The 27,721-nt window shown below is 48.1% G+C and overlaps 1 protein-coding gene across 5 annotated transcripts in view; it reads left to right on the top strand.

Annotated features, from left to right (window-relative positions):
• The window catches only part of ATG16L2 (autophagy related 16 like 2), a 36,189-nt gene extending 14,607 nt beyond the window's left edge, over positions 1–21,582 (top strand). For 2 of the 5 annotated variants that reach the window (XM_072610943.1, XM_072610941.1), the window contains exons 2-18: positions 291–384; positions 2,029–2,134; positions 5,849–5,922; positions 6,172–6,423; positions 6,641–6,706; positions 7,039–7,134; positions 9,953–10,015; positions 11,678–11,786; positions 12,154–12,259; positions 12,867–12,937; positions 16,346–16,417; positions 16,515–16,635; positions 17,436–17,541; positions 19,277–19,426; positions 19,618–19,665; positions 20,026–20,127; positions 21,232–21,582. In XM_072610943.1, the coding sequence (XP_072467044.1) occupies positions 291–384; positions 2,029–2,134; positions 5,849–5,922; positions 6,172–6,423; positions 6,641–6,706; positions 7,039–7,134; positions 9,953–10,015; positions 11,678–11,786; positions 12,154–12,259; positions 12,867–12,937; positions 16,346–16,417; positions 16,515–16,635; positions 17,436–17,541; positions 19,277–19,426; positions 19,618–19,665; positions 20,026–20,127; positions 21,232–21,319 (1,724 nt within the window). In that variant the 3' untranslated portion in view covers positions 21,320–21,582. Of the gene's footprint in view, positions 1–290; positions 385–685; positions 799–2,028; positions 2,135–5,848; positions 5,923–6,171; positions 6,424–6,640; positions 6,707–7,038; positions 7,135–9,952; positions 10,016–11,677; positions 11,787–12,153; positions 12,260–12,866; positions 12,938–16,345; positions 16,418–16,514; positions 16,636–17,435; positions 17,542–19,276; positions 19,427–19,617; positions 19,666–20,025; positions 20,128–21,231 lie in introns of those variants that run through there. The other 3 variants (XM_072610945.1, XM_072610946.1, XM_072610942.1) reach the window with 3 other exon arrangements.
• The last annotated feature ends 6,139 nt before the right edge of the window (positions 21,583–27,721 follow it).

Raw genomic sequence — 27,721 nt, 5'->3', positions numbered from 1 at the left:
CTCTCTTTGGAGCCCACAAAGGCAGAGTAGGGCATTTATAGGCCACTGACTTTTTGGAGGGAGAGAAAAGATACAGAATATCGCCTGATGAATATGGAAGGATGAAAGAGAAGCAGGGCTATGGTTCTCCAGAAGTGTGGATGGCGTCACAGCCCTTCTCAAGCACTGGTGTCTGGTGCTGGGAATAGAGCTCAATGAAGGTGTCACACATGAAGGGGCTTGGGTGGATGTGGAGCTTCCCTGGCCAAACCCCTCCTCACATATCCCTGCTTTTTCCATCCTCTCCCCAGATCACAGACTCTTGGAGAGATCAGACCTGTTGGCCCATTTCACAGAAAAGCTGCCTCCTGAGCCTCTTGATGAACTTGCTCACCCCCCATCACGGTGAGAGAGAGGGTCAAGGGGAGATCAGAAGGACCTGAGGAATGGCATGAGGGAAATACTGTGAGCAAGGATATATGGGGCAGGGTCAGCTCTGAAGGAAGGGAATCTTAATGGGGAAGGAGAGCCTTGGCATTGGAGATGATAGTGACCATGGGCAGGAGGGAGATCTGAATGAGGCAAGAGGTTATAAGGGAAGGGAGGGGATTAGGCACAGTGCCCAGCCACAGGCTTATACAATGATTGCCCTGTGCATTTGCCCTGGTTAATTCTCTTCCTGGCACCTCATTGCCCCACAGGCCACACCAGCTTCCCTCCTACCACGGACAATTAGGCCTTTCTCCTTGAGCCCCTCCCCATCAAATTCCCCAAGCCAGAGATGACTCTGTGGCCTGATGCCTGAGACCCTTCCAGTAGGTTGGTTGTTCCAGTCCCTTTCCCTCCTATTCATTTAACAAACATTAACTGACTATCTGCCTTGTGCAAGCCATGACCAATCCCTCCAGCTGTCTGTTGATCTGTCTCTTTTCCTCTTTCTCTCCCTCCCTGGCTTCACTATTTCTTCCTGTCTTCCTCTCTTCTTCTGTCTTTTCCCCTCCTTCCCTCTTTCCTATTCTTTCTCTGTCCCTCTCCCTCACTCTTGTCCATCCATCTCCATTTCTCTTGGCTCTCTGCCTTCCTTTCTTCTTTCCTCTTCTCATAGGTGAGATGGGCCCTCATTTAATAGATTAGGAGCCTGAGGCCCACGACCCAGAGTTAGTAAGAAGCAGAGTTCTGGAACGTGAACCAGGCCTTCTGACTCCAAATTCACCACTTCTCCATCTCTGCCCAGCCTCCCAAACCTTTTTTAGACTGTTGATTTGAGGATACAGGGTTGGGGGTACCAGTTTTTACCTCTGTGTCTCCAGAAAGAAGCATGGGAGAGATGAGATTGTCCACTCCATCATACGTTTGTAGGTCTTTAATGACAAGAGAAGGTAGGGTGAGATGTCACATGGCCCTCCCAGGTAAGACAGAGCATAGGGGAGGAGGGAGAGAGGGAAAAGGGACCTGAGTCATATCAGGAGTCTGGCTCATGCATTCCCTGGGTTAAGTGAGGGAACCCAAATCACAGATAATCCAAATATCATTTTCCATTTGACTGTGGAGTGGTTTATACTTCAGTGGGAATGTAGGGGAGTGGGTTTGACATCCTGGGAATTCACCATGTTTCAGAGAAGAGACTAAAGTCAGACAATGAAGCCCTCGCTGAGGAGGTGGAAGAGAGGAAAAACTCTCCTTTTGCCCTCCAGTCTTTACTTTTGTCCTGTTTCCTGGTCTGTGCTAGCCATGAAAAGTATCACCTCTCAGTCTCAGGGTACAAAGCACCTGACTGAATATCAGAACTACCTCCCTGTCTCTAACCTTACTGACTGGCTCACACCTTCCCTAGAATGTGTAGGGGAGGGAAGGTTGATTTGCGGCCTCTTCCCTTGCAGCCTTGGAGACTACAGACCACAGAGTACAATGGGAGATGAGACCAACCCAGGAGGGATTCAGGCCGTGTGTGTGTGTGTGTGTGTGTGTGTGTGTGTGTGTGTCTGTGTGTCTGTGTGTCTGTGTCTGTGTCTGTGTCTATGTAACCCAAAGCTTCTCTCTGGATGACAGGGAGGAGCAGGAGGCAGGGCCAATGCCAGATCCTGCCCAATTACCTGAGGACCTCAGGAGGAAATGGGAAGAAGAATTGACTAAGATCAAGTTGGACTGTGGAAAGGTAGGTTACATGTTTAAGGCTTAGAGACTGGCCACCTTATTTTACAAGTCTAAAACACTACAAACAAAGAGAGTGCCCATCAGTTGAGGAATGGCCGAACTCATCACCAATATCAGAGTTAGCTGGTGGTCCAATGAATGGAGCACTGGGCCTGGAATCAGGAAGGACCTGAGTGGGCTTGGAGTTAGGAAGAACTGGGTTCAAATCCATCCTCAGACACATTTAATTAGCTGTGTGTGACTCTGAGCAAGACACTTCCATTTTGCCTCAGTTTCCTCCACCGTAAATTGAGGGTAATAGTAGTACCTACCTCTCGGTTGTTGTGAGGATTAAATAAGACATATAAAGTGCTTAGTATGCTCAGGGACTGACATGTAGTAGGTGCTCTGTAAATGCTTATTTCTTCCCTTACCATTTAGGGTATATGAAGGTCGTAGAATTCTGTTTTGCTGTAAGAAATGACAAAAGGAATGACTTCAGAGAAACCTAGGAGGACTTGTTTGAACTGATGCAGTGTGAAATGAATAGAACCAGGCTGCCAGTTTATATAAAGTTGTCATTGTCAAGATGAACAGCTTTGAAAGCCTTGAGCTCTCTGATCAGCACAGTGACCCCCCAGGATTCCAGAGGCCCAATCAGGGAGCAGTGCTGTGCACTCCCTCACAGAGAGTGATGGACAGAGGGGCAGAAGGAGCTACATTTTTTGGACGTTGCTTCTGTAGGAATTTGTTTTGTTTGACTGTTCCCATTTTCTACAAGGAGTTTGTTTTTCTTTTTTTACTATTGGGATGGGAGGAAGAGAGAAATGCTTATTAATTGAAAAATGAGATAAAGTAGGAGAAAAAAGAAAAACTAAGGCCTAGAGAGATGAAGGTCACAGAGAATAAATGGCAGAGCCAGGTTTTGCCCTTGGCCGGCCCTGGAGCAGGAAGGTGGTGCTGTAGGGCACAGAGCACTGGGCCTGGTATCAAGAATACCTCAGTTCAGATTTAACCTTAGATTATTAGACTTACTAGATGTGTAACTCTGGGCAGACCACTGCACCTGTGTCGGTCTCAGTTTCCCCAGCTGTAAAATGGGGATAGCACCTACTTTGTAGATTATACTGAGGATCAGATGAGATTTTGGTAAAATACTTGTTGACTATGTATGGTGGGAAAGGGAGAGTTGAAAGGACCTGGGTTCAAGGAAAGGGAGGAAACAAACATTTATTAAGTATCTACTGTGTGCTAGACAGTCTGCTAAGCTCTGGATAAAAGAAAGACAAAACCATAACAGGCCCTTCACACCCTTAAATCACATTTATTATCATCACATCATTTAATTTATACCTACTCCCTCTATCTATGTATATCCCTTTTATATTTCATAATAAATGTACAATTCTCAAGATTAACAAGTATCATCTTCCCTTATGGAGATGTAAACAGTTTGCCCATATTGAGTAACAAGTTTTTTTTTTCTGTATTTACCTTTTATGCCTCTCTTGAGACTTGCGTTTGAAGATCAAATTTTCTATTGAGTTCTGGCCTTTTCATCAGAAAGGTCTAGAAATCCGTTATTTCATTGAATGTCCATCTCCTTGCCTGAAATATTATGCTCAACTTTGCTGAGTAATTAATCCTAGGTTATAGTCCTTTGCCTTATGGAATATTGTATTCAAATTCCTTTGATCTTTTAATATAGAAGCTATGTGATCCTGACTGTAGCTCTTCTATATTTGAATTGTTTCTTTCTGGCTGCCTGCAGTATTTTCTACTTCACTTTATAGTTTTGGAATTTGGCAACAATATTCCTTGGTGTTTTTAGTTTGGGGTTCCTTTCAGGAGGTGAACAGTGAATTCTTTCGATGACTATTTTGCCCTCTAGATCTAGGACTTCCGGGCAGTTTTTCTTGATGATTTCTTGGATGATATTGTTCAGGCTCTTTTTTTCTTCATGGCTTTCTGGTAGACCAATAAACCTTAGATTTTTCTCTCCTGGATTTATTTTCCAGGTCAGTTGTTTTTCCAGTTAGATACTTTACCTTTTCTTCTATCTTTTCATTCTTTAGATTCTGTTTGACTGATTCTTGATGTCTCATAGATACATTAGCTTCTACTTGCCTGATTCTAATTTTTATCAAATTGTTTTCTTCAGTTAACTTTTGCCTCTCCTTTTCCATCTGTCCAGTTGTTCCTTTTAAGGAGTTATTTTCTCTAGTTAGGTTTTGTACTTTCTTTTCCATTTGTCCAGTTGTCCTTTTAAATTCTTCTGTGATTTTTTTTCATATTTTTAAAGTCATTGGTCAGTTTTTCTTCCGTTTCTCTAATTTGGCTTTTAAAATCCTTCCTGAGCTCTTCCAAGAAGGCTTTTTGTGCTTCAGATCAGTTCATATTCCCTTCTGAAGTTTCAGGTGGGAGTACAGTCTCAATGCTGACCTCTTTGGTGTTTGCATTTTGGTCCTTGTCCCCATAGAAAGATTGTATGGTCTTTTCTTTTCTGCTTTGCTTCTTACTCATGATAATCACCCTTTTCCTGGCTTTTAAAGTAGATTTCTGCTTCTGGGGCACAGGGGGCTCTGTCCCACAGTTCTTGTGCCTAAAACTTGAGGCTTTGTATGTTGTGGCCTCTGGTTCTTTCAGCTAGAAGCTAAAATGTTGGAGCTTACCTAGTGCTGAGCTGGCTGGTGTTGAAAAGCAGAGGCCAGGTGAGGTCTTTTTGGGTTTCCCCATAGTTACCCTGGAGCTAGCTACGTTAAGTATGGGGGAGGGTTGGTCTGGCCACAGGAGGTCTCTGCTGAGCTAGAGCATAGGCAAGCTCAGAAGTTGGTGATCCTATCTGTGCTAGTGTCTTCTCGATTCCCCTGGGGTGCCTAGGCATGCTTGGGGTCCTGGTGTTGGCGGTTGCTGGCTTCACCCCCCTGGGGCTCAGGATCTTCTCCCAGTTTGCTGAGGTGGGGCTGTCTGGGACAGCTCTGATCCTGCACTGGTCCTCTTCAGCCACAACAAGAGGGGCCCTCCTTAGCAATCCTTTTAGCCTCACAGGCTAAGAGTCTGTTTACCCCTTCTGCTGCTCCCACTGTTCCAGGGTTTTTCCCAGGGAGATATTCTTTGGGCTCATCAAGGTCAACAAGGGGAGGGAGATAGCAATTACCATTCACTCCACCATCTTAGCTCCTGGAACCAGAAATCCAGGGTTGACTCTTAAGGACACAAAACCATAGTCCCCACCCTTCAGGAGCTCGATGGGCCAGTTAGGTAGCACAATGGATAGAGCACTGGACCTGAAGTCAAGAAGACTTAAATTCAAATCCAGCCTCAGACACTTACTGACTTTATGACCTAGAGCAAGTCACTTCAGTTTCCTTATCTGTAAAGTGAGGATAACAATAATAAAAGTGGGGAAAATAGAAACACCTCCCAGAGTTGTTGTGTGGATCAGTTGAGATAATATTTGTAAAGTGCGTAGCATAACTCCTGGCACATAGTAGGTGTCATAACATGCTGCTGCTGATGATTGAGCTTACACCCTAATGGAGGTGAGAACATACAGATGCCTGTGTCCACATAAGACATTTATAGTGTAAACTGAAGGTCACCTGGGGTGGTGCTGGGAGCTTGAGCCTGGAATGAGCCCAGCCTCAGAGCAAGAAGAAATGGGCTCAGATCTCGGAGGTTGGGGCCAGTCCTAGAAATCATTTCTGCCCTCTCTCTGTCTTATCCCCATTTGCAGATGGCATACCAGGTTGTGGAGAAAAATATGATCCTGAGCTCCCAGGATGCTCTGCTGGAGGATCAGCGGGGCAGGTGAGACCCAGAGATCCCTGAGCCTGCATGAAAGATTAGGCCTCAGACATGTGGGTCATGAGGACACAGACCTGGCCCTGCCCCTGATTACCTGGTAGTCTGTCTCAGGAGGAATCCTCCCTAAAGACTAACACTGTGAAACAGGCTTTGGGGTCTTCAGTGGAGGGTCCCCCTCTCAGTGGGCAGTGAGTGGGAAGGGGGGACCTGGTCCCCAGATCTATCTTATTCCCCATCCCCTGTTCCCTGCAGGCTGTCAGTTCTGGATGCCAGGGTTTGTGAATTGGAAGAGATGCGTCAGTGGCTGGCAAAGCAGGTGGCTGGGCAGCAGGACAGGATCACAGAGGGGAAGGAAGTCTATGACACACTGCGAGCCCACACTGGCCACCAGGAAAGGGCCTTGAGAAAGCTGGAGGAGGAAGGCCGTGAACTAGTGGAGCGGCTGATCCAAGTCAAGATGCAAGCTGCTGAGGACCAGAATTACCGCAATGAGCGGATTGAGAGGTGAAGCCCCCGGGAGAGACCCTGGTTTGAGAAGGGATCCTCCTGTCCTCAGCAAGTCCCTGGTCTGCCCCTACTGAGGGGAGCCCCAAAGCTGAGGGGAGACTCAAGTCTTTGCCCCCAAGAGCCTCTGGCCTGAGGGGAGGTGCATATCCCAGGCCTCTGCTGAGATGGGGCAGTGGCTATAGAATTCAGACTCCTTGAGTCCCTTTGTTCACAGGGTTAAGCAGGCCAGGGTGTCCAAGGAGCTGAAGAAGGCAATGAGGAGGACGGTCAACATCTCTGAGTAAGTAGGAACTGGGGAAAGTTGTCGTCTGGAATTTTAAGTGCCAAATTTTAGTACACGGAATGTCAGGGTAGGATGGGCTTTAGAGCCCAACTAGCTTAACATTCTTATTTTACAGAGGAAGAAACTGAGGCCCAGAATGGGAAGGACAGACAACACAGACAAACCCAGTAGCTATCCTTGGGGGACAGATATGGATCAGATGCATAAATAAGGCCTATAGGTCCAGGAAAGAGCCCAGGCATCCAAATCCCTGGAGAGACCTCCACTCCTGTCATCCCTGTGCAGAGCCTCTTGGGGTCTTCTGAGCTCCTCTGCTTCTCTTTCCTTAGGACCCTGGACCCTCCAAGCATTGCTGAGCCCCCTGGGGATAAGCAGGAGCACTTGGAGGTAGAAGCCTATGAGAAGCGGTGGAAACGCCCCTTCAGGCAAGTGGGGTCATTGGTGGGCTGTGTAGATGAGCTGATACAGCTGGAGAGGGCTGATCCCTGGGCCACCGGATCCTGAACTTCATGACATGAACTTCCTGGACCTTGGGGATGGATCTTCCCCTGCCTAGCCTACCACTTTGCCCAGTGACTCAGGGATGTAGTGTCTTCACAAACTAACTGGAATTGGGAAAAAACAAAGCTTCATCTACAGAGACTCTCGTGGGCAGGCCCAAGTTGTGATTTTGGCCACATTTGTCTCTGAAAAATATTTTGTGGGTGGGGAGAAGGAATCGCAGTGACTGAACCTCATCTTCCCAAGGATGGTTGGGTTTTCCCATCTCATAAGATTATAGGATTTACATTTAAGGCTGGAGTCTAACTGCCTCATATTACACAGGAGAAAACTGAGACTCAAAAGAGGGCATGAGGATTTGCCCAAGGTCACACCAGCACAGCCCAGAGTTGAACTTGGCTTTTCTGACACCAGGTCTAGTTGTGCTCATCCTCTCCCCTTTCTCATTTCCTTCCCCCTGGCTTGGAGGCACCCCCACCTCCAGGTGAGGTCTCCTTGGAACATGGCCCTTCCCAAGGTTAGGGGGATCATAGGATCTGGGGCCAGAAGGGCCCTTCAAAGTCATCTAGTCCAACTGGTTACTTTCCAGATGAGGAAACAGGCTGAGAGGTCTTCTTGGGATGTCCAGGATTCCCCCTGTGACTTCTGATTGAAGCTATATTATCATCAAGGCTGCCTTGATTGAACTCCAGGCTGTCAGAGCTGGACTGGCCTGGGAGGGCCCTCTACATACACCAGTATCTTCCAGTGGCCACCTGGCCCTGCTCAAACACATCCATGGAGGAGGATCCTTCCCCCCTCAAGGCTTTTCTACTTTGGAGCAGCTCAGATGACTGACATCAAGCCTAAAGAGGCATCTTTGTTACTTCTGTTCTTGCTCTGAGTTCTGTCTTCTGGGGCCAGGCAAAATAAGCCGCAACTCTTTTCTACAGTCATCACGCCCCAACTTAAGACTTCTTTTCTCTAGGTTAAGCAACCCCATTTCCTTCATGAATTTGAGGCCTTCAGCCTTTTTGGCCACCTTCCTCTGGCCACTGTCCAGTTTATCAGGCCCCAGTCTGGCCTCCTCACTGAGTAATCTTTCTTCAGCTCTCTGATTGGCAGCCCAAGCCTATGATCCCTGTCCTGGGGAGGCTGAGGCTCTGGGCTGCGCTAGCATCAAAGCTGATTGGGTGCCTGCACTGTCTTCCTCGAACATGGGGAGCTTCCGTGGGGCACTGGGGGTGCAGGCTTCCCGTCAGTGTTGAAATGGGCCCGTGAGGAGCTGTTATACTAACATCCTGGGCAAGATAGAAAGACTCAAGCTCAGAAATAGTACAAAACAATAAAACGCCAAGGGACCTAATTTATCCATTCAATGAAGAACATTTCTTAACACTGAAGTGTCAGGGTGTCACTTACGGTAGAGCGAAGATGTCCCTTATTACAAGGGAGTCACTGGCAGGTAGGAAGGAGCTGGAGTCCATGGAGTCCATCAGCCAGTCAGGAAGTGTTTGTACAGGGCCTGCCATGTGCAGGCACTGTGCTAAGCACTGGGGGTACAAATAGAGGCGGAAAAAAAAGAAAGTCCCTGGTGATTCTGTGATACAGTGCCACAAAGTAGCTAGGGAGCAATTCATTGCTACACCGTTGCTTTCTGCAGAGATGCTGAGTAACTGACTATCGTATTAGGAATCTGTAGCATCAAGGAGTAATATGTAGGTGAGCTTTGGGCTAGGAGATCTCCAAGGTCCCCTCCCAGCTCTGATACTGTGATGAAGCACCAAGGAGATGTGATCCCTGCAATGCTAAACAGCAATCATAATACTAACACTAACTAGCAGAAGCTTACTAGGTGCCAGGCCCTGTGCTAAGTGCTTTACAAGTATTATCTCATCTGATCCTCTCAACATCCCGAGGAGGTAGGTGCTGTTGTTATCTCATTCTACAGTTGAGGAAACTGAGGCAGGTAGGGATGAGGTGACTTGCCCAGTATGTCTGAGTCTGGATGTAAATTCATCTCTCCTTGACTCCAGGTTCAACAGGGCTCTATCCACGGGGCTACCTAACTTATTAGCAAGAAACCATTTCCTTTGTATATGCCAATGGGTCACTCAGGCCCTGAAAGTGTCTTCATATGGGAAGCTTGTTCCAAGTGCCCTTACTGCTTGCCTTGGCAATTTGAAGTACAATTCTAGGTGATGAGAGCTAGAAGGATCTCAAGGTGCCTGTGTATGAACCTTCTCACCAGTATCCTTGTCGGGCCTTTGCCCAAACACCTTCAGCAAAGGGGAGTTCACTCCCTATTGAGGCAACCTCTTCCATTGTGAGACAGATCAGACTCAGGAATTTTATCCTTATTTTGAGAGAAAATTTGCCTCCCTGTGACTGCTCTCCATGGCCCTGGTTTTGCCCTCTGTGGTCAAACTGAACATATTTTTGCCTTCTGCCTTAGGATGACCTTTCAGGTATTGGAAGACAGGAATCCTAGCCCCTCCCCCAAGTCTTCTTGGGAGTAACAGCCTCTGCCCCCATTCTTCTGTTCACTCCCTGAGCTTCCTGTCTCCTTGTTCTGGCCTTGTGGACAGCATAGAGCCAGGGCTCAGAGGGTGGGAGAAGGGTTGGCCTAGGGAGTGATTCTTCTAGCCGACGTGAGGTCCTTGGGACTTCTCCCTTCTTGTCATCTGGGGTCCAGGGACCTCGTCTGTCCCTGGCAGACCTATCCTGATGATTTTCTCTCTCCTTGTCTGGTTCTGCCCCCAGGTCGGCCTCCGCCACGTCCATGACCCTGGCTCGCTGTGTGGATGTTATGAAGGGGCTACTGGAGTAAGTGGGAGTGAGGAGAGCAAGTAGGGGGGCATGTGGTCCCTCAAGTTTCTTTGGGGTGAGACCAGAGGCTCCTGAATGACTCATCTTGACTCATCAGCCCCAACCCTCCCCTTTCTCTCTTTCCTTCAGCACTTGCTCATCCCCCTTAGCTCTTACATTATCTCCATCACATTCTCTTTCCTCTTCAGTATTCCTCTATCTCTACATCTGTCCCCTCCAGCCTTTCCCCCATTCTCATGCCTCTCTTTGCCAGTGTTCTGTGTGTCCTGCTTTCTCCTCCAGTGATGCGCTGCATTCCTGTTCCTTCCCCTCCTCTTCAGTATCTCTCCCCTCATTCTCATTCTCCTGGTATCCCCTTCTTTCAGTGTTTCCCTTCTTATTATCGGAACCTCTGGTCTGTCCCTCCTGAGTTTCTTTGTCTGGCAAGGGGAGCAGGTAAGGCAACATAGGGGCCAGTCCAAGCTGGGAGGCCCCTGGATCTCTAAAGATCCCTCTCTGCCTCTTGCGCTTTCTCTGAGGGTACTTTATTGAGGCTGACCCTGTTGCTTGGGCTATGTCTTTGGCTTGGATTTTTCAGGAAGAGCCATTCTCTCACTGGCTGACCAGAGGACTGCCAGCCTGGCCTCCTCAAGGATGGGGACCGAGTTGAGAGTGGGGAGATATGGAGGGTCTGGTGGGCTTGCTTGGTGTGTGCCCGTCCATGCTACCCCTGTGGGCTGCTCCTCCTCTCCTTTTTGGGAGGCAGCCCTGTCTGAGTGCCAGAGGGTCAGGCAAGGCTCAGGTGAGGAGGCGGTAAAGTAGGGATCTGCTTTTTTACAGGTAGATGAGAACTCTCAGGGCTGTATCTCACACGCAAGGACTTTTTAAACATCATCTTTGCAAAATCTTCCGTTTGAGTGTTAAGAATTTGCCAAACATCAATGAGTAGGGACATTTCCCTATACAAAGAAGAACTGAAAACAAGGGTTGTGTATGAAGCCATGAAGCTCAATTTCGTCCACCTTGTTTCTTTTTACAATTTCCATTAGATGATCCCCTGCTTGTCTCTGTCTCCTTTTGAACTTCTGCCTTCTGTGGCCAGAGCTTTGTCCACTACCCCATGCTTTTCCCTGCCAAGGGTCCCTCATATCTGCCTGGGGCCTTATTCTTCTCCAGTGCTCCCTTCCTCGTTTGAGCTTTACACTGGCTCTGTGGGGGTCACAGGGCAGAGACTATTCTCATGTTGTAGATGAGGAAACTGAAGGCTAGATAAGGGAAGAGAGACTTTCTCAAGGCCAGGACTGAAATTCTGGCATCTAGATTCTTCAGGCTAAGTCAGGATACCAAATGGAACTCTAAGACTCCATTTGCCTTTCTGCACAATGGGCAGATCCCACTCACAGAAGGCCCTCACACCTGTCCAGTGAATTCTAGGTGCCATGTTCTTCTCTTCCGGAGCCTACTCAACTTTTCCTCCTGCTCTTGCCCTGGGAGGATTGCAGCTGGGCACCTTTCTGCTATTTTATGTTTTTCCTGCTTGCCCTTGGCCCTCCACCCTGCCCCCACCCCCAGCTGTCATCTTCCTGGACCTCTGTGGCCCCAGCCTCTGGTCCAGGCCCAGGTGATTGGGGGCAGGGCACCTTGAAGAAATTGCCACTGACTCTCACCCCATTCACTCAGTTTTAGGAAGAGAAGGGGTCACTCCGTGAGTGGGGCCCCTGAAGCCCGATATCCAAGCATTCCTGTCTGTGGGGTCTCCTGTCTTCCAGCCAGAGCCCAGGACATCCAGGTGAGACAGGGGCTCAGCTATAAAGGGACTGGACATAGGGCAAGTGTGTGTGTGGGTGCGTGTTTGAGAAAGACATGGGGAGTTACTGGGACACATGTTTAGTTATGAAGACATTATCCAGACGAGGCTAGGTGGGCACATGTGAGAGCCAGGGAGGTCCCTAGACAATAAAGGAACAATAAAGTCCTTTGGGATAGATGTGTGTATGGAGCACAAGCTAAAATCTTTACAGGTTGGGAATGGCAAGAAGGTGGATGGGTCCCAGTTGTGTGAGCAATGACTGGGTTAGTCATGGAGGCCTGGGGAGACAAGGAGAACCTGGGCCTTGTTGTGAGGGAGGGCATTGAACCCTTTCTGCCTCCCCCAGGAGGCCCACCGTTCTGAAGTCAATGCCGTCTGCTTCAGTTCCAACAGTAGCCTCCTGGCCACAGGTGGGGCTGACCGGCTCATCCGCCTCTGGAACGTGGTTGGAGGTGAGTGGAAATCGTGCCTCCCCCCGAATATTGCACCCAGGTCTGTTTTTTCTTCTTCAGGGCCATATCCTGGTCCTGTATTCGAATTCTCTCCTGGCTGTCCCCCATACCCACCTCCAGTTTCATAAACAACAGACAGGTTTCACCACCTGTCATTTATGGGAGAGTAATACTGACCTTTGGGGATGAGATAGCTCGGTAAGGTTGGGGGATTCCTGGAACCTGAGCCACTTAGAGTTCAACCTGTTTTATAAATGAGGGAACAGAAACTCAGAATGTGAGAGACTTGCAGAGCTACCAGGTAAAGAGCTGGGCCCACGACTGAGGGCTCAGCCCCTGGGCCATGGTTCAGAGCCCCTTGCGGTATCCACCCTCACGCTGCACCTTGAGAACCCAGATGAACCAGCCATTGCTGGTATCTGTAGAAAAAAGTGCCGGATCTGAAGACGGGAATTCAAGTCCTCACTTGAATCCTTGTTAGCTCTGCAAGCTTGGTCAGGTCACTTTCTGAGTCTCCATTTCCTTAGTAAAAATGGGGGCTGATGCTGTGCGCATTATCGGCCTTGTGGGGAGTAGATATTACTCCTTTTTCTCTCATCCCCCTCAGGCCGCCTGGAGGCCGATCAGATGTTGGAAGGGGCTGGTGGCAGTGTGACTAGCCTGGAGTTTGAACCATCGGTAGGTTTGGATGAGGGAAAGGGGGAGGGGCCCCTGGGCTGTTCCTGGCAGCCATCCAGGAACCCATCTTTCACCTAGAAGCAGTGCTAGGCTGAGCACTGAGTAGGTGCTTGTACACAGGGGTTGAATTGAATTGTGTGTTCTTGAGAATGTGGCTTCCCCTGCCAGATATTTCCTCATCTGTAAAATGTGAGATAATCCCTGCCTTCATGCTGGGACAAGGGGGCCCAGAGTTAGACTTGGGACCCAGGAGCCTGCCATCCTTCGATTCAACATTTTACTAAGCATCTTTTGGGGGACAGTGCCCTGCCTGTGGTCCCTGGTGGGAGCGAGTTTAGAAGAGACACAGTCCCTGCCTGCAAGGAAATCACAGGTGGGATAGGAGATGTGACTGAATAATAAATAGTGACAATGCCAGGACCTATGCGAGGGGCACAAAAGAGGGACCTGCACCTTGGCCTCTTGGCAAATCTGTGGAGAGACAGGCACAGGCCCTTTGTGTAGGACCCAGGGAAGGCTTCTTGGAAGAAGTGACCCTTCCATAGGTCTACTGAAGAATGAGAAGGCATCTAAAAGGATATAGCCCTGGAATAGGCCTCAGCCAGTGCCCCTGAGGGACTCAACAAGGCCGGGGGAGAGAGGAGTGATGATGTTAATAGCAGCCCATAGAGTGTGCTTTCAGGTTTGCCCGGGGCTTTCCCCACATTATGTCCCTGGAGCCCCTAGGCAGGTGCTGTTATTATCCCCTTTTTACAGATGAGGAGCTTGTGGCTGAGACAGAGTCATGATCGTAGTGATGATAACAACGACCAGTGCTTTATTTCCCAGTGTTGCCTCATTTGATTTAACCCTCACAGTGGTCTTGTGAAGGAGGTGTTCTTATATCTCATCTGTAAAATGGGGAAACTGAGGCTTAGGGAGGCCAAAGTCACTTGCCCAGGGTCACACAGGTAGTGAGCATCTGAGGCAAAATTGAAATGTGGGTCTTCCAAATAGAGTCCAGTGCTTTCTCCCCCGTATCACCTGTCTGTTATGCTGGACTGCTTCTGAAGAGGGAACATGCAGATGAATCTGTGATCTCATGGATTCAGGGGCTTCTCCCACAGTGTAGGTCAACACCCATCCATGCCTCCCCCTCTTATGGTGCTCTTGTTTGACACAAGGCATCCCCTTGACATACTAGAGGCCTTCTTTGCTTTGGCATCATTGTGGGGAGCTGTGCTCTGGCTGTCCCCCATCTTCCCTTGCTCTGGCCATGTGAACAGTTCATCTTTTCCTGTTGTACCATTCTTTGATGACATCTTTTGACCTCTGTTCCTTCGTGGTTCTGTGTTCCAGCCTGTTCTCACCCCTTCCCCAGTGCACCTTTAGCTATTGCCCTCTGCAGTATTTTTAGTTCTTCATAGACAATGTTGTCTTCTTAACTGCAGTATAGTAACATTGATAAAATTGTGTTTTGTTGTGGCTTTTTTTAAAAGATGGACTTTTGCTTTTATGGAAGCTTTGGGTCAGTAAAAGTGCTTTGCAGTTTTCCAAAAGCAAACCATCTCACTCTCCTCCTTTTTAACTCTGGTCCCAACTCATTGTCCATCTTTGTTTTCTCAGATGTAAAACTTCTGGACAAGATTCTATAAAGTGTCCATTTAGATGCATGTTGAAATCTGGGCAGTAGGTTTTCTTCATCCATTTAGTCTTTGCTGTGTGGATGGTCAGACCAAACTTCTTTCAGTGATTATAGCTCTCTTCAAGAATCTCCGAAATGTTTTGGTGTTTGATGCAATCAGCACAATGTCAGCCACAAATAGGAACATCTAGAAGACCTCATTATCCACAGGGAATCCCTCTTCATCACAATAGAGAAAACCTTTGGGGAGCACACGTCTCTCGGTTTTTTACTCGGTTTTATTACTAAGGGACCACAAGTCAGGGTTATTTCTGTCATTACATCTTCTAAGAAATCCTGAATAATCTTCACGTGTGGATGGGGCACGTCTTGTCAGTCAGTCAGTAAACATTTATTAAGGGCCTACAGTCTGCCAGGCACTGTGCCAAGTGCTGGAGGTACAGAGAAAGGCAAAAGACAGTCCCTGCCCTCAAGGAGCTCATAATCTCATTGGAGAGAAAACAAGCAAACAAGCTACTTACCTGGTTGTAAAAGACTGCATGTTGTCCTGCCCAGCTGGGTGAGGGGAGGGAGGGAGGAATCAATAAATAAGTGAGATCTTATATTCTTTACATCTTTCAGTCAGTTGTGAGATGCTAAAAATGTGGTCCATCGTTGAATGTTGCTTCCAGAAGCTTGCTTATTCCCTATGCATACTGTCAGTGAGGGTGCCCTCACTCATAAAGTTGGGAGAATAGGTGTATGGATCAGGAGTTACTGATGTTCTTCCAGTCCCCTTTATGGGCATTAACGAGGTTTGAGATTCCCCACCCCTCACATATGCCTTTGGTATCTTCACTTCCTTCAGGTACCTTGTATCCTGGTCTCCCAATACCAACCCAAGGGTATTGATCGCCTCCATAAATGATCTGATCCTGCTGCTTCCCCATCTGTGTTCTCTTTTTTGCCTCCTCTACTTCTTTTGTAAGCACCTCAGGGCCTCCGATGTTGGTGCCCAAGTGTGCTTTCACTTTCCTTGCTGGAACCCAAAGTTTGCCCAAATGATTTTTGTAAAATATTGCTCTTTTTCTCCTGGGTTCAGTCCACCTTCCCTTGTCATCCTTGTGGGTCCCAGGGATGACGTTGCTCCACTTGACAGCTTTGTCCTTCGACTCTCCTCCTCTGCCTTAATTATCCGTCATCCTTCTTCATAAGGTTTTATAGAGCTGAGATTATAACCCAGTGTTGCTTTGGCAACAATATCTCTGTTTGCCAGTAAAGTCAGTTACTTCCTGACTAAGGGGCTTTCTGGGCTCTGGAAGCAATTCATTTGCATTGTTTGACTTCTGGATAACATTGGTATAATTGGTGTCAATGTCCCATGTTCATTTCCCATTTTTTATTTTTCTGTAGCTTTTTCAAGTAATTCAGGGTTAATTGTAGGCCATGTTCTTTACCCATTAGTAGTCGTCCTTCCTGTTTGTTATAAGTTCTGATCTTAGCTCACACTCAGTAGGCCAGTTGGCACTAAGCAGATGGTACATGGAAGGGAGAAGTGTGAAGAAAGACTGGGAGGGAAGGTAGGAGGCAGATTGTTGAAGGCCTCAGTGTCAGGTGTTTCTGCTTTGTTCAGTAGGCAGTGGGGAGCTCTTGAAGGCTTTTGAGCAGAGGAGTGACCTTCTGGCAGCATGGGGAGCATGGATTGGAGGAGGAAGAGAGCAAAGCCAATGGGAACAGTGAGGAGGCTATTCATGGTTGGTAGAGATCAGGGCCCTCACCCCCACCATCTCCATCCTTTCCCTCAGGGCTGCTATTTGCTGGCAGCGACTTACAACAAAGCTGCCCAGCTCTGGAAGGTGGGCGAGAGCCAATCCAAGGTGAGATGGCTGCTGGGGCTGGGGAGGTGCTGGTGGAAAGGAGCATTTGTTGGGTGCTTCCAATTTACACCTTGGATACATGGGATCATTGGTGCAGGAAACATTATCTGGCCACACAGACAAAGTGACTGCGGCCAAATTCAAGCTGACCCGGCAGCAGGCAGTGACTGGGAGCCGGGACCGGACTGTGAAAGAGTGGGACCTCAACAAGGCATCCTGTAAGCCTTCTACCTGCCCCCATCCTTTCTGTTTTCTCTGTCTCCCTAGCCCACTTCTCTCTCTTGCACTCCCCATGGTCTAAATGCCCTCCTGCCCCTTCAGGGCTCCCCAAAGCCCAGGGTGGGGCTCCCCCAGCTGACTTCCTCCTGTCCCTTAGTGCTCACACTCTCTCCCAACAATCCCCTAGTCATCCCCTCAGTTTCTCTCCTGATTCTGCTCCCTCCCATCCAGTCCCTGACACTTCCTATCCCTCATGACCTTCCTCTAATTACCCCACCCAAATCTTCTATATTTTAGGAATGCAGGGAGGCCACTGACTTTAGGTCCCAGTGGGCCCGTCCTCCTCCACTCCCTGCTCTCTCCTTAGCTAGGGCTTAGGGTTTGTCCATCCCTCAAGCAGGGGCTGAGGAGGGGAACCAGGCAGCTAGCAAAGGGGACTGGCAAGGTACCCAGGGATTTCATTTTAGGGGCAGTTTGCTCAGAGGACCTGGGTTTGAATCCAAGACTTGATTACTAGCTGCGGCACTTTGAGCAGATACTCGGGGCTTGCTTCACTGTCCTCATCTGTAAAAAGAGAGGGTTGAACTAGATCTCTGCTGTCCCTTTTGACCCAGTACTTTGTTCCTATAAGGGACTTCATGGCCCTCTGAGACCTTCATCCTTCCCTCCCCTCCCCTCTTCCATACCCATGTGGCATGTTGGACGTCAGCAGGCTAAAGGTCAATGTCACTGGCCCACTGGGGGCCCTTCTGGAGGTTTTGGGCCCTGTGGCATTCACCTGTGGCCCCTCAACCCCCAGGCTCGAGAACCATCGATGGTTTCTCCTACTGCAACGATGTGGTATGTGGAGACCACCTCATCATCAGTGGTCACAACGACCAGAAGATTCGTTTCTGGGATAGCAGGTAATAGAAACCTAGCAGTGAACCCAAAAGAAATTGGGCAGTGGTCTGGGAAGGAATTTTCCAGGTTGTCTTCTTTATTTATTGTCAGCCAGTCAAGAAGCATCTGAAATACAAGGGGCAGAGGGGTCACTGCCCTGGTGTGAAAGGATGGCACAGTCTCTGCCCCTTGGCTGTGATCCATTTAACTGCATTAGAATAGGTCACTCAGTTGACCTTTTAAAGAATATATGTCAAAAGTAGGAATCTTTATTAAAATGAATAAATAGAACTTTTAGTGTTAAACACCATAGAGAAAAACATGTAATTCCTTCCTTTACTTTGATGTTGAAAACTCCCCAGGCTTGCTGTAGCTCCCCAGCATGCTTACCCCACAGTTTCTGGCGTTAAAAGGCCTCTGAGCTTCCTCCCCAGTGACAGCTGCTCAGCTGATGTGTCAGGAAGGTCCAGGGGACACAAGGGATGAGATCCCAGCACCTAGCCTTGCTGCATACCTGCAGGAACCATTGGCTGTCTCACCCCATGGCCTGGGATTGCTTCCATTTTCTAAACATTCTCCAGTGGTGCCTTTCTGAAGCCTAATTTTTGGGCTTCCAAGAGTCAGCTAGGAGCCATGGACCTGGAGTCAGGAAGACTTGAATTCGAATGCAGCCTTAGACACTTATAAGCTGTCTTACTCTGGGTAAAGTCATTTAACACCTCTTTGCCTCGGTTTCCTCAACTATAAAATAGGAATAGTAATAGCACCTGCCTTGCAAGGTTGTTGTGAAGATCAGATGACATAACATTATTTCTAAAATGTTTAGCATAGTGCCTGACACACAGTAGGTGCTTAATAGATGCTTGTTTCATTCCTTCTTTCTTTCTGTGGGGTAGAAGCACAGAGAGAAAGCTCAGGATCACCAGTCCATTAACCCCTTCACCTAGCTTTGGTTCTGCTCTTTGAACCCATTATTTTGAGTTTGCATTGAGTGGGCCCTTAGTAACCAACAGCCTTGGTTTAAGTGGGAAACTAAGACAGCTTAAGAGTTTTTAAAAAAATTTTTCCAGTTAATAAGCATTTATTTTCTTTCCCTCACCTCAGACAAAAAAAGAAAAACAACCCTTGAAACAAATTGCAAATCCCACGTTGGCTGTGTCCAAAAAAATTAGAGGTCTTCTTCCTCACTGGGAATCCATCCCCTCTCTGTTAGGAGATGGGACCAGAGTTCAGGATGGGACCAAAATCAGGCTTCCGGACCGTGATTGCTCATGGAATTGTTTGTCTCTACAGCGTTATGGTCTAAATTGTTGTCTGGGCTCTTCTTACTTCTCTCTGTGTCACCTGATACAGAAACTCTGCTTTGCATCATCCTGTAGGGTTCCATAGTGCTGTATTACATTTGTATACCATAATTGGCTCAACCATTACCCAATCAGTGGGCATCCCTTTAGTTTCAGCTTAGAGTTAGAAAATCAGGTCACAAGGAAAGGTTTTCACAACAGCGTCTGATGAGTCTGTATTTTAGGAAGGACATGGCTAAGTTGCAGTGTGTGCACAGAAAGATGACTAGGATAGTGAGCAGACCAGAATTGGTTGAAGGGACTGGGAATGTTTAGCATGGAGAAATGCAGGAGTGTGTGTATGTGTGTGCGCATGTGTGTATGTTCACGTGTATATGGATGTGTGTACATGTGTGCACTTGAATGTGTGTGTATAGAAGTTCTTTGACTTTCCCCTGGTCTTGTGTCCTTCCAGGGTCCCACGATGCATACAGGTGATTCCTGTGGAGGGAAAGGTCACCTCTCTCAGCATCAGTAATGACCAGATGCATCTCCTCAGCTGCTCCCGGGATGATGCCCTTAAGGTCATTGACCTTCGGGTCAACAACATCCGCCAAGTCTTCAGGTGAGGGAGGGTGGGCATAGTGATGGGAGCTCCTACCCCCTCCCTTGTCTCCCATCTCCCCTTTATTCCACACTCCCTATGGCAGAAGCAAGATTTTTCTGGGCATTCCTACTGAATTGGGGGATGGAGAGGGAGTAGGCCCAGGGGTTTCCATCCTTTCCCACTTTCTTCCACTTCTGCTTTGTCCTCAGGGCTGACGGCTTCAAGTGTGGTTCAGACTGGACCAAAGCTGTGTTCAGGTGAGTATGGATGGAGTCTATCCCAGAGTCCCTCCTGCTCTCCGCTACAGGAATTCTCTCCTGTTCTTTTCTAAAATGACTTGAGCCCTGTGTATCCACTCAGTTTGTCAGCAACCTGGCAGCCCACCTGCTACTCTCTCAGGGCAGATCTCTCCTCCTGTTGGCTTCACCTCTCATCTTCAACATGATGATTGTAGGAAGAAGAGGACTGGAGAGGGGAGGAAAGGAACAGGGCTGGTGATGGGGAAAAGACACCTCACTGATCAGCACCTAGGACTGAGGGTGATTGTGTGTGTCTGTTCCCTCATGACCTCCCGCAGATCTCTGAGTAGCTCAGTCCCCGACATTTCCTTTTTCCAGCCCAGATAAAAGCTATGCCCTTGCTGGTTCTGCCGATGGTGGCCTCTACATCTGGAATTTGGAGAGTGGCAAGCTGGAGGCCAGCCTCTATGGGCCCCACAGGTGAGCCTCTGGGCTCCAGCTTTTTCAGGGAGAGGATGAGGGGGATGGACTACATCCTGGGCAGGGCAGGCTGTACTCTGGATTATCTGAGTGTCTCCAGTTCCACACAAACCATGAGCTGCTTAGTGCAGAGTAGAGGCTCTGCTCCAAATGCCAGAATGAGATCAAGAGGGGAACTCCGCAGCTTCTTAACTCATACTTTAGCAAGTGGCTCCTTCACCCCTCTTGGAGATCAGTATGCCCAAATGGGTCGAAGGGAACTTGGGGATGTTTTACACTGGAGCAGAGAAGATGCTGTGGGACATGCTAATTGTCTTCAAGTGTGTGAAGGGCTCTCATGTGGGGAGGGTTCCAGAGGCAGAGCTGGGAGAAGGGGAAAAGCAGCTGCATTGAGGCAGACTTTGGTCTGAGAGAAAGGAAACTTCCTAGGACTTTACAACTGTCCCATAGTAGAAGGGTTGCCTCAGGTGGACTCCCTGTCACTGAAGATCTTCAGGCAGTGGCTGGATGACCACTTCTCAAGGGTGTTGGGCTAGATGATCCCTGAGGTCATCTTTGTCACCTGTGCACCAGCCAGGGTGGTACCACGTAGGCTTTATGGTGCACTGAGGTGATGCTGGGGATAGTTAGACCTCAAGTCAGGAAGCCCCAGACACTTACTAGCTGGGCAAGTCACTTCACCTATGCCTGCCTCAGTTTCCTTATCTATAAAAGGGGGATAATAATTGTACTTCCCTCTTGAGGTAGTTGAGGATCAAATGACACAAGGTTTGTAAAATGCTTTGCAAACCTCTAATTGTTCCAGAAATGTTTGCTGTGATGATATTCTTGGTCCTAATCTTTCCTGTTGTCAGCCTCAGCTTTCCCATCTATAAAATGGGGACAAATCCTACCTCTTCTTTCATAGAATTGTCACGAGGATCCAATCAGAGAATGGATGATCACCCCTATTTAGTGTATGGGGAAGCTGAGGTCCAGAGATTGTAAACTCCAGGCTGTCACATAGCCCGCTAGTGTCTGAGCTAGGACTGTTGATTGTCCCCTACTCAGCCTCTCCTCTGCTACTCCCAAGTATTAATATCCCTTCTCTTTCTCTGTTGATAGTGTCTCCATCAATGCAGTAGCCTGGTGCTATGCTGGAACACATGTTGTAAGCGTGGATCAGGGGAAGAAGGCTGTGCTTTGGAGTTAGCCTGACCCTGCCAGCCCCTAGGGCTGGGACCCCCTTCCTCTGCCTCTCCTCCCCCATGGTATTGGATGAGGCTCTGGCTGGTTCCAGAGCTTGAGATACCAGGGAGGCACACCAAAGACATCTGGGGGAAGGGACTGTATCCTGTCTTAAGTAATCCATCTTTGTGAACATTCAAAGGGAAAGGGGTGGGCTTTTTTCTGAATTAAACTTTTAAAAAAAGTTTTCTTAATAGCATTTTTTCCAATTACAGATAATTTTCAATATTCATCTTTGTAAGATTTTGAGCTCCACATTTTTCTTCCTTCCCCCTCCCCAAGACAGCAAGCAATCTGATATTATACATTATACAACCTACTCTACATGTACAATCATATTAAACAGATTTCCACATGTTGAGAAAGAAGACCCAGAACAAAAGGGAAAAACCATGAGAAAGAAAAAACAAAAACCAAAGAGGTGAAAATAGTATGCTTCATGACATTCAGATTTTATAGTTTCGTTTTTTGGTTTTCAACATTCACTTCCATGTGATTTTGAGTTTTAAATTTTCTCCCCCTTTGTCTTCCCGAGATGGTGTGCAATCTGATATGGGCTCTCCATGTACATTCATATTACACATACATTAGTCATGATGTAGAAAAGAATTAGAACTCATGGGAGGAACCATGAGAAAAGGAGAGCAACTAGCACGCTTCCGTCTGCATTCAGACTCCAAAGTTCTTTCTCTGGATGTGGATGGCATTTTCCATCATGAGTCTTTTGGAATTGTCTTAGATCCTTGCATTGCTAAGAAGAGCTAAGTCTATCAAAGTCAGTCACTGGATAATGTGGCTGTTACTGTGTGCAGGGTTCTCCTGGTTCTGTTCATTTCACTCAGCATCAGTTCATATAAGTCCAAGTTTTTCTGAAATCTCCCTGCTCATCATTTCTTATAGAACAACAGTATTCTAGTTACACTCATATACCACAGCTTGTTCAGTCATTTCCCAGTTGTAGGGCATCGCCTCAATTTCTAATTCTTGGCCACCACAAAAAGAGCTGCTATAAATACTTTTGTACCTGTGGGTCTTTTTCCCTTTTTTATGATCTCTTTGGGATGAAGACCTAGCAGTGGTATTGCTGAATCAAAGGATAGGCTCAGCTTTGTAGCTCTTTGGGCATAGTTCCAAATTGCTTTCCATAATGGTTGGATCAGTTTATAACTCCACCAACATGCGTTAAAACTTTTGATTGACAGGCTGGCCTTTGGCTTGGGGCAGGGGGTGGGGGTGGGTGAGTCAAGAGTCAAGGGTCAAGAGAAAGTTATATCCCAGGATTAATGATTAGAGCCTCAGCTCTAAATTGAGTTTTTAACTTGACCCCCACAGGTAGAGGGGCCTTCAGAATAAATGCTGGGCTCTCCCCAAGTCATAGTTCCTGCATGCTAAGCCTCCACTTCTGCTCTCTTCTAGCCAGTTCCACTTGCAGCCAAGACCCCGGGGACTTGTGGTTGTGGCCGTGGTCAGGGTCAGAGGTTGCTTGCAGGGGGTGTCCCTAGAAAGCCTTGGTGATGAGTTCCATCGGCTGGACTGCTCAGCAGTGAGGTATTTCCCACTGACTGAGGAGGGTGCTGTGGAGGAATGAGTATGGCCCCATTAAGGAAGAGGAGGAAGACTCCCCATCTATATCTTCTTTAGATCCTTAAGTGATGGCCTGTGGGTGGGGTGAAGAAGCCAGGGCCATGGGTCTAGGGCATTTGGTGGAGAAGGTCATGGATGGAAGAATGGAGGTGTTCAGTGTGTGGGCAGGGGAGCAAGGGGATAGAGGGCATGCTGACAGACTTTGATGAACAGCCAGTTCTTCAGAGACCTAGGGGTATAGTGGAAATGGCCAAGGCTTTGGAGCAGAGGGTCCTGAGTTTAAGTTGAGGCTCCATTCCTGGGTGATTTGGGGCAACTTGACCCCTCAGCATTTAGTTTTCTTATCTGTGAACTGAAGGGACCAGAAGAGGTGATCACGGAGTTCTTGTCAGCTCTAAATCTGTGCCTCCATTTGAAGAAAAATGTGTACTTTACACAAGGCAAAATGAGCATGGTCACCACAGGGTGAGGCCTTCACTATTAGCCCCAGATACACTCTCAGTTCAGTACAGGGCAAGAGCAGCAGCGATCAGGGGACAGCCCCCGAGGGAGTGCTGGCAGGTCCTTACCTTTTAGCTCATTCTTGCTAAGGTAGTGCCAAGTTCCAGTGCTTTCCTGCTGGTGAGGGACTAAAAGTTGGCAGTACTGAGTGCTTGGGAACAAAGCTCTGGGCACCCCACCTTCCTCACGGCCAGTCTCCCTTCTGTAGGTGTGATGAGGAGGGAGACAATGCCTACCCTGCTCAGTCCAGGACCCACGGGAGGCAGGGAGGGGAAGGCACAGTTTAGCCAAGACAGACCCTCTCAGCCAGGCTTGGCACCAACAGAGGTGTCACAATACTCAATATGACAGGACAAGTGTCTCAGGGAGAATCCTGTGACCAAGAGGAGGAGGAACCCGGGACGGTAACCCAAAGGAGGGATTCCAAGTCACAAGGGAGGGAGGACATTCTTGACAGAGCCCTAGAAACATTTGATGTTTCTATGCCCTGTGGTCTAAGTCCCCCATGACGCCGACATGATGTTTCCAGTCTAGTGGCTGAGAGAGAGCTCACAGCTTCCAAAAGAACGCTGGCCTTTGCCACCTACTGTGGGTGATGCCAACCAAGCATTTAGTTTCTCCAGGCCTATAGTTTCCTCTTATGTGTAATGAAAGGGATGAAGGAAAGGTCCCTTTTGGTTTAAAAAGTCTCTACTCCTGCAAAGGCTCTGACGGGGGTGAGAGGCGTCTGTCCTGAGACTAGTGGCCACCAGAGGGCGACCACCACTCACTGAAGTCCTAGGTCAGGTTGGTCTTGGTGAAGCCAGATGACTGAAGCCTGGTGATCTGGAATGAGAACCACTGATATGGAACACGCCACAGCTCACAGAGGGTTTTCCATTTACTGTCTTATCTGACCCTCATAGTAAACTGAGACAGGTAGTGTGGAGGCTCCACCCTCGGATCCAGGCACTTAAAAAAAATGGATAACTTTTTCAATAGAATTGGTTTCCTTTGGAATTCTAAGAATTTTATACATTTAAAACCATTATTCTGAGAAGTGGTCCGTAGGTATCACCAGACTGCAGGACAACTGCCCACCTGTCACCACACACAGGACAGCCAGACCAGCCTCGGCCAGGCAGCCTGGGGGAGAGACAGGAGGCCGCCTGGGCCCGGCCACCACTGCTTTCTTTGGTCACCATCTCCCCTCAGACTGTGAAGGGGACAGCGCCAGAGCTTGAAACCCAACAGCCTCGGGAATGAAAGTGCATCCAGCCCAGTGCCTTCAGCTGTTACCCTGGAAAGCAAACCCTGGGGACATCTTCCTGTAGGCTCCTCCAATGCAGCCAAAGACAACAAAGACCCAGAAAAGATATTTTGTTGGTGGAAATGACATTAAAGAAGAGGCATCACCACCCACTTCACTGCTGAACCTCAAGGGTCATGGGCTCTAGATAGCTGCCTGGTGCAGTGGATAGAGCACTGGGCCTGTTGCCTAGAAGATCTGGGTTCAAATGTGACCTCAGACACATACTACCTGTGTGACCCTGGGCAAGTCATTTAACCTCTGGTTTTTGCCTCAGTTTCCTCAACTGTAAAATAATAGCATCTACCTCAAAGGGTTATTGAGAGGATCAAATGAGATAATAATTGTACAGTGCTTAGCCCGGCACACAGCAAGTGCCATATAAATACTTATGCCCTTCTCTTCCCCTCCCCCCACCTCCTATCTTTCCATCAGCCTTGCAGCCGAAAACCTTCCACGTGTGTTGTCTCCCCCATTAGAATGTGAGATTCCTGACAGCAGGAGGCTTAGCATGAATAGTAAGTAGTTATTAAATGCTTCCCCTCTCTCCTCCCTCATTCAGGACATGGACAAGGTTAAGAACCTCTGGACAAGAGAATGGACTCTCCCTATTTTACAGATGAAAAAACTGAGGCTCAGAGAAATGGTTAACCATGCAACCTGGGTGCTCTTGTCAGACTCCCTTACCTGCCCTCCTGTCCCTGATTCTGGGGTTGTAGTGATGGTAGTTTAGGAGGGACAGAAAAGATCAGTCCCCCCTCTCACCTCTGACTGTCCACTCTCCGTTAGTAGTTCTTTCCTCCCTGTTGAGTGCGAGAGCACAGTGCCATGCCAAGGCTGGTTTGTGGGCATGAAGCTGTTGAGATTCAAACATTTTTTTCTTCTCCCCATGAGGGTAGGTGGCCAGTCAGTGGTATTACAGCCCACCTGCAGGACCCTGAGTAAGCTAGGGGCAGCAGGCACACAGCTTTCCTCATGTCTGCATGAAGAAGGCAAAGCCCCGGTGCCTTAGTCTGTAATCCCTGATTACAGTGATCTTCAGGACAGGCTGGGTCTTCTAGTGGGGGAGAGAGGGAGGGAGGAAGGAAGAGAGGGAAGGAGGGGGAAGAGACAAAGGGAGACTTGCCTCCAGGTAACTGGAAGAAAAGTTCAAGCTCATCACCAATTTAACAAGTTTGAGTAGGAAGTTAAATCACCAGCTGATGTGAGCACCTCCTTCAAATGAGATATCTGTAAACGTAGTGCCTAGCACATAATAGGTACCACATAAATACTTACTGCTTCCATGCCCTCTTGGAGACTCTTCTTCATTCCTCAGGCTGTGGGTCCACCCTGAGCCTCTGTCCCAGGTCCCCACTGACCAACACTTAGGAGCAGCTTGCTCCACGTACTATTCTCTAGCTCCAGGACATGGTCGTCCCCAGGCTTTGGGGAGGACGAGACTTAGTCCGCAGGGGAAGGCAGGTGGGATAAGGAGAAGAATGGGCCTGCATCATATTAGCCGGTGGGACCTTTAGCCTGGAGGGCTCTCATTAGGCACCAGAGGGAAACCTAGTGTTATCTCTTGTGTTTCAAGCCCCATTTTGTTCACCCTGCGCTACCCCAACCCCAGTGCAGGCTCTGATTCTCTGTCACCTGAATATTACAAGTGTCCTTATTGATTTCCCTCTATCAAGTCTCTCCCCTACACAACTAAAGCCCATGTCATGCCCATGCCCATATTCCAGTGACTGTTACTCTGGAGTTTATCATCTGGTTCCAGCCTCCCTTTCCAAGCTTGTCATACCTTCCTCCCCCTTAAACAGTCTATTCTAGCCAAGCTGGTCTACCTACCATCTTCCTTCTGCTTTTTGGCCCAGGTCATTCCTCAAGCCTGTGATGGTCTCCTTCCTAAGCTGCACCTTAGACCCTCCAGCTTCCTCCAAAGCTCAGCTCAAGCACAGCCATCTCCACAGAATTTTCCAAACGTTTCCTGTCGAGGTCAAATTTGGGAAAGTGGTTCGAGTGTGAAAGAATTAATTTTCTTAGAAGCCACTCTCAGCCATTCATTGGAAGCTTTATGCTTATACAGAGGTTTCAGAACAATGACATAATTTTATGGTGGTTAAAGATTAAGCATAAGAAAGAATTTATGACAGGATGAGGACTTTAGGATGCCCTCAAGTTACAGAATGGGCTACAGAATAAGCCCCAACCCCTCTTCCAGGAGGGTCTTCATAAAGTCCTAGAAAAGCAACCCTAAATATTCTTTTTAACCCTTGGGGCACTGTATGCTATATCCACTTCATTTCCTACACTTACATATACTTTGAATGTATTTACACACTTATCAATGTACAAGGGGGCTGCTTCTATATCCCCATGGCTTACCGGAGTTCCTGGCACTATTACACACTTAATAAATGAATTTGAGTCCATGTAGTAGAATTAGGAGTCATAGAGGCATATGTCACCTCCATGTAAGGATTCCCTAGAATTATTCTCCTGTTCTTCCTGTCAGACCTTCCCAGTCGTGTTTGTGGGATACTCTTCCTTCTTTAGTCCGGAAAGCAAGGGCATACCTGAGGCTCTGTCCTAGGTCCTCATTTCTATCTCCACTCTCTTTTGAATCTGACCCCTCCCCCTTCACTTAGAGGGCTAACACTACACCAAAGGAGGAATCTCCCTATCTCTGATCTCCTCTCTGCAGTTCATTCTTCATGCCTGGCAGTCATATTCCTAGTGCACAGGTCTGACCACGTGACTCTTATACAAACACCTTCAGGAGCTCCCTATTATCTACTGAATAAAATACAGCTTCTTTTTCTTGTCATGAAGGCCATTTATGAACTGGGTCCTAGCGATCTTCCAAGCTCTTTCTCTCTTGTCTTTGCCAACAATGTTCTAGCCAAACTGAGTAACTGGCTGGTTCGTGATTCTGTCCTGCACTCTCTTGCCTTCATGCACTCTCTTCTGCCAGGAACGTCTTTCCCTTAGTGCCACCTTCCCCACCAC

This window comes from Notamacropus eugenii, chromosome 5 (genome assembly GCF_028372415.1).
Source record: "Notamacropus eugenii isolate mMacEug1 chromosome 5, mMacEug1.pri_v2, whole genome shotgun sequence".
Classification (NCBI taxonomy): Eukaryota; Metazoa; Chordata; class Mammalia; order Diprotodontia; family Macropodidae; genus Notamacropus; species Notamacropus eugenii.
Note: the sequence above shows the minus strand (reverse complement) of the source record. Positions and strands in the feature narration are given on the sequence as shown.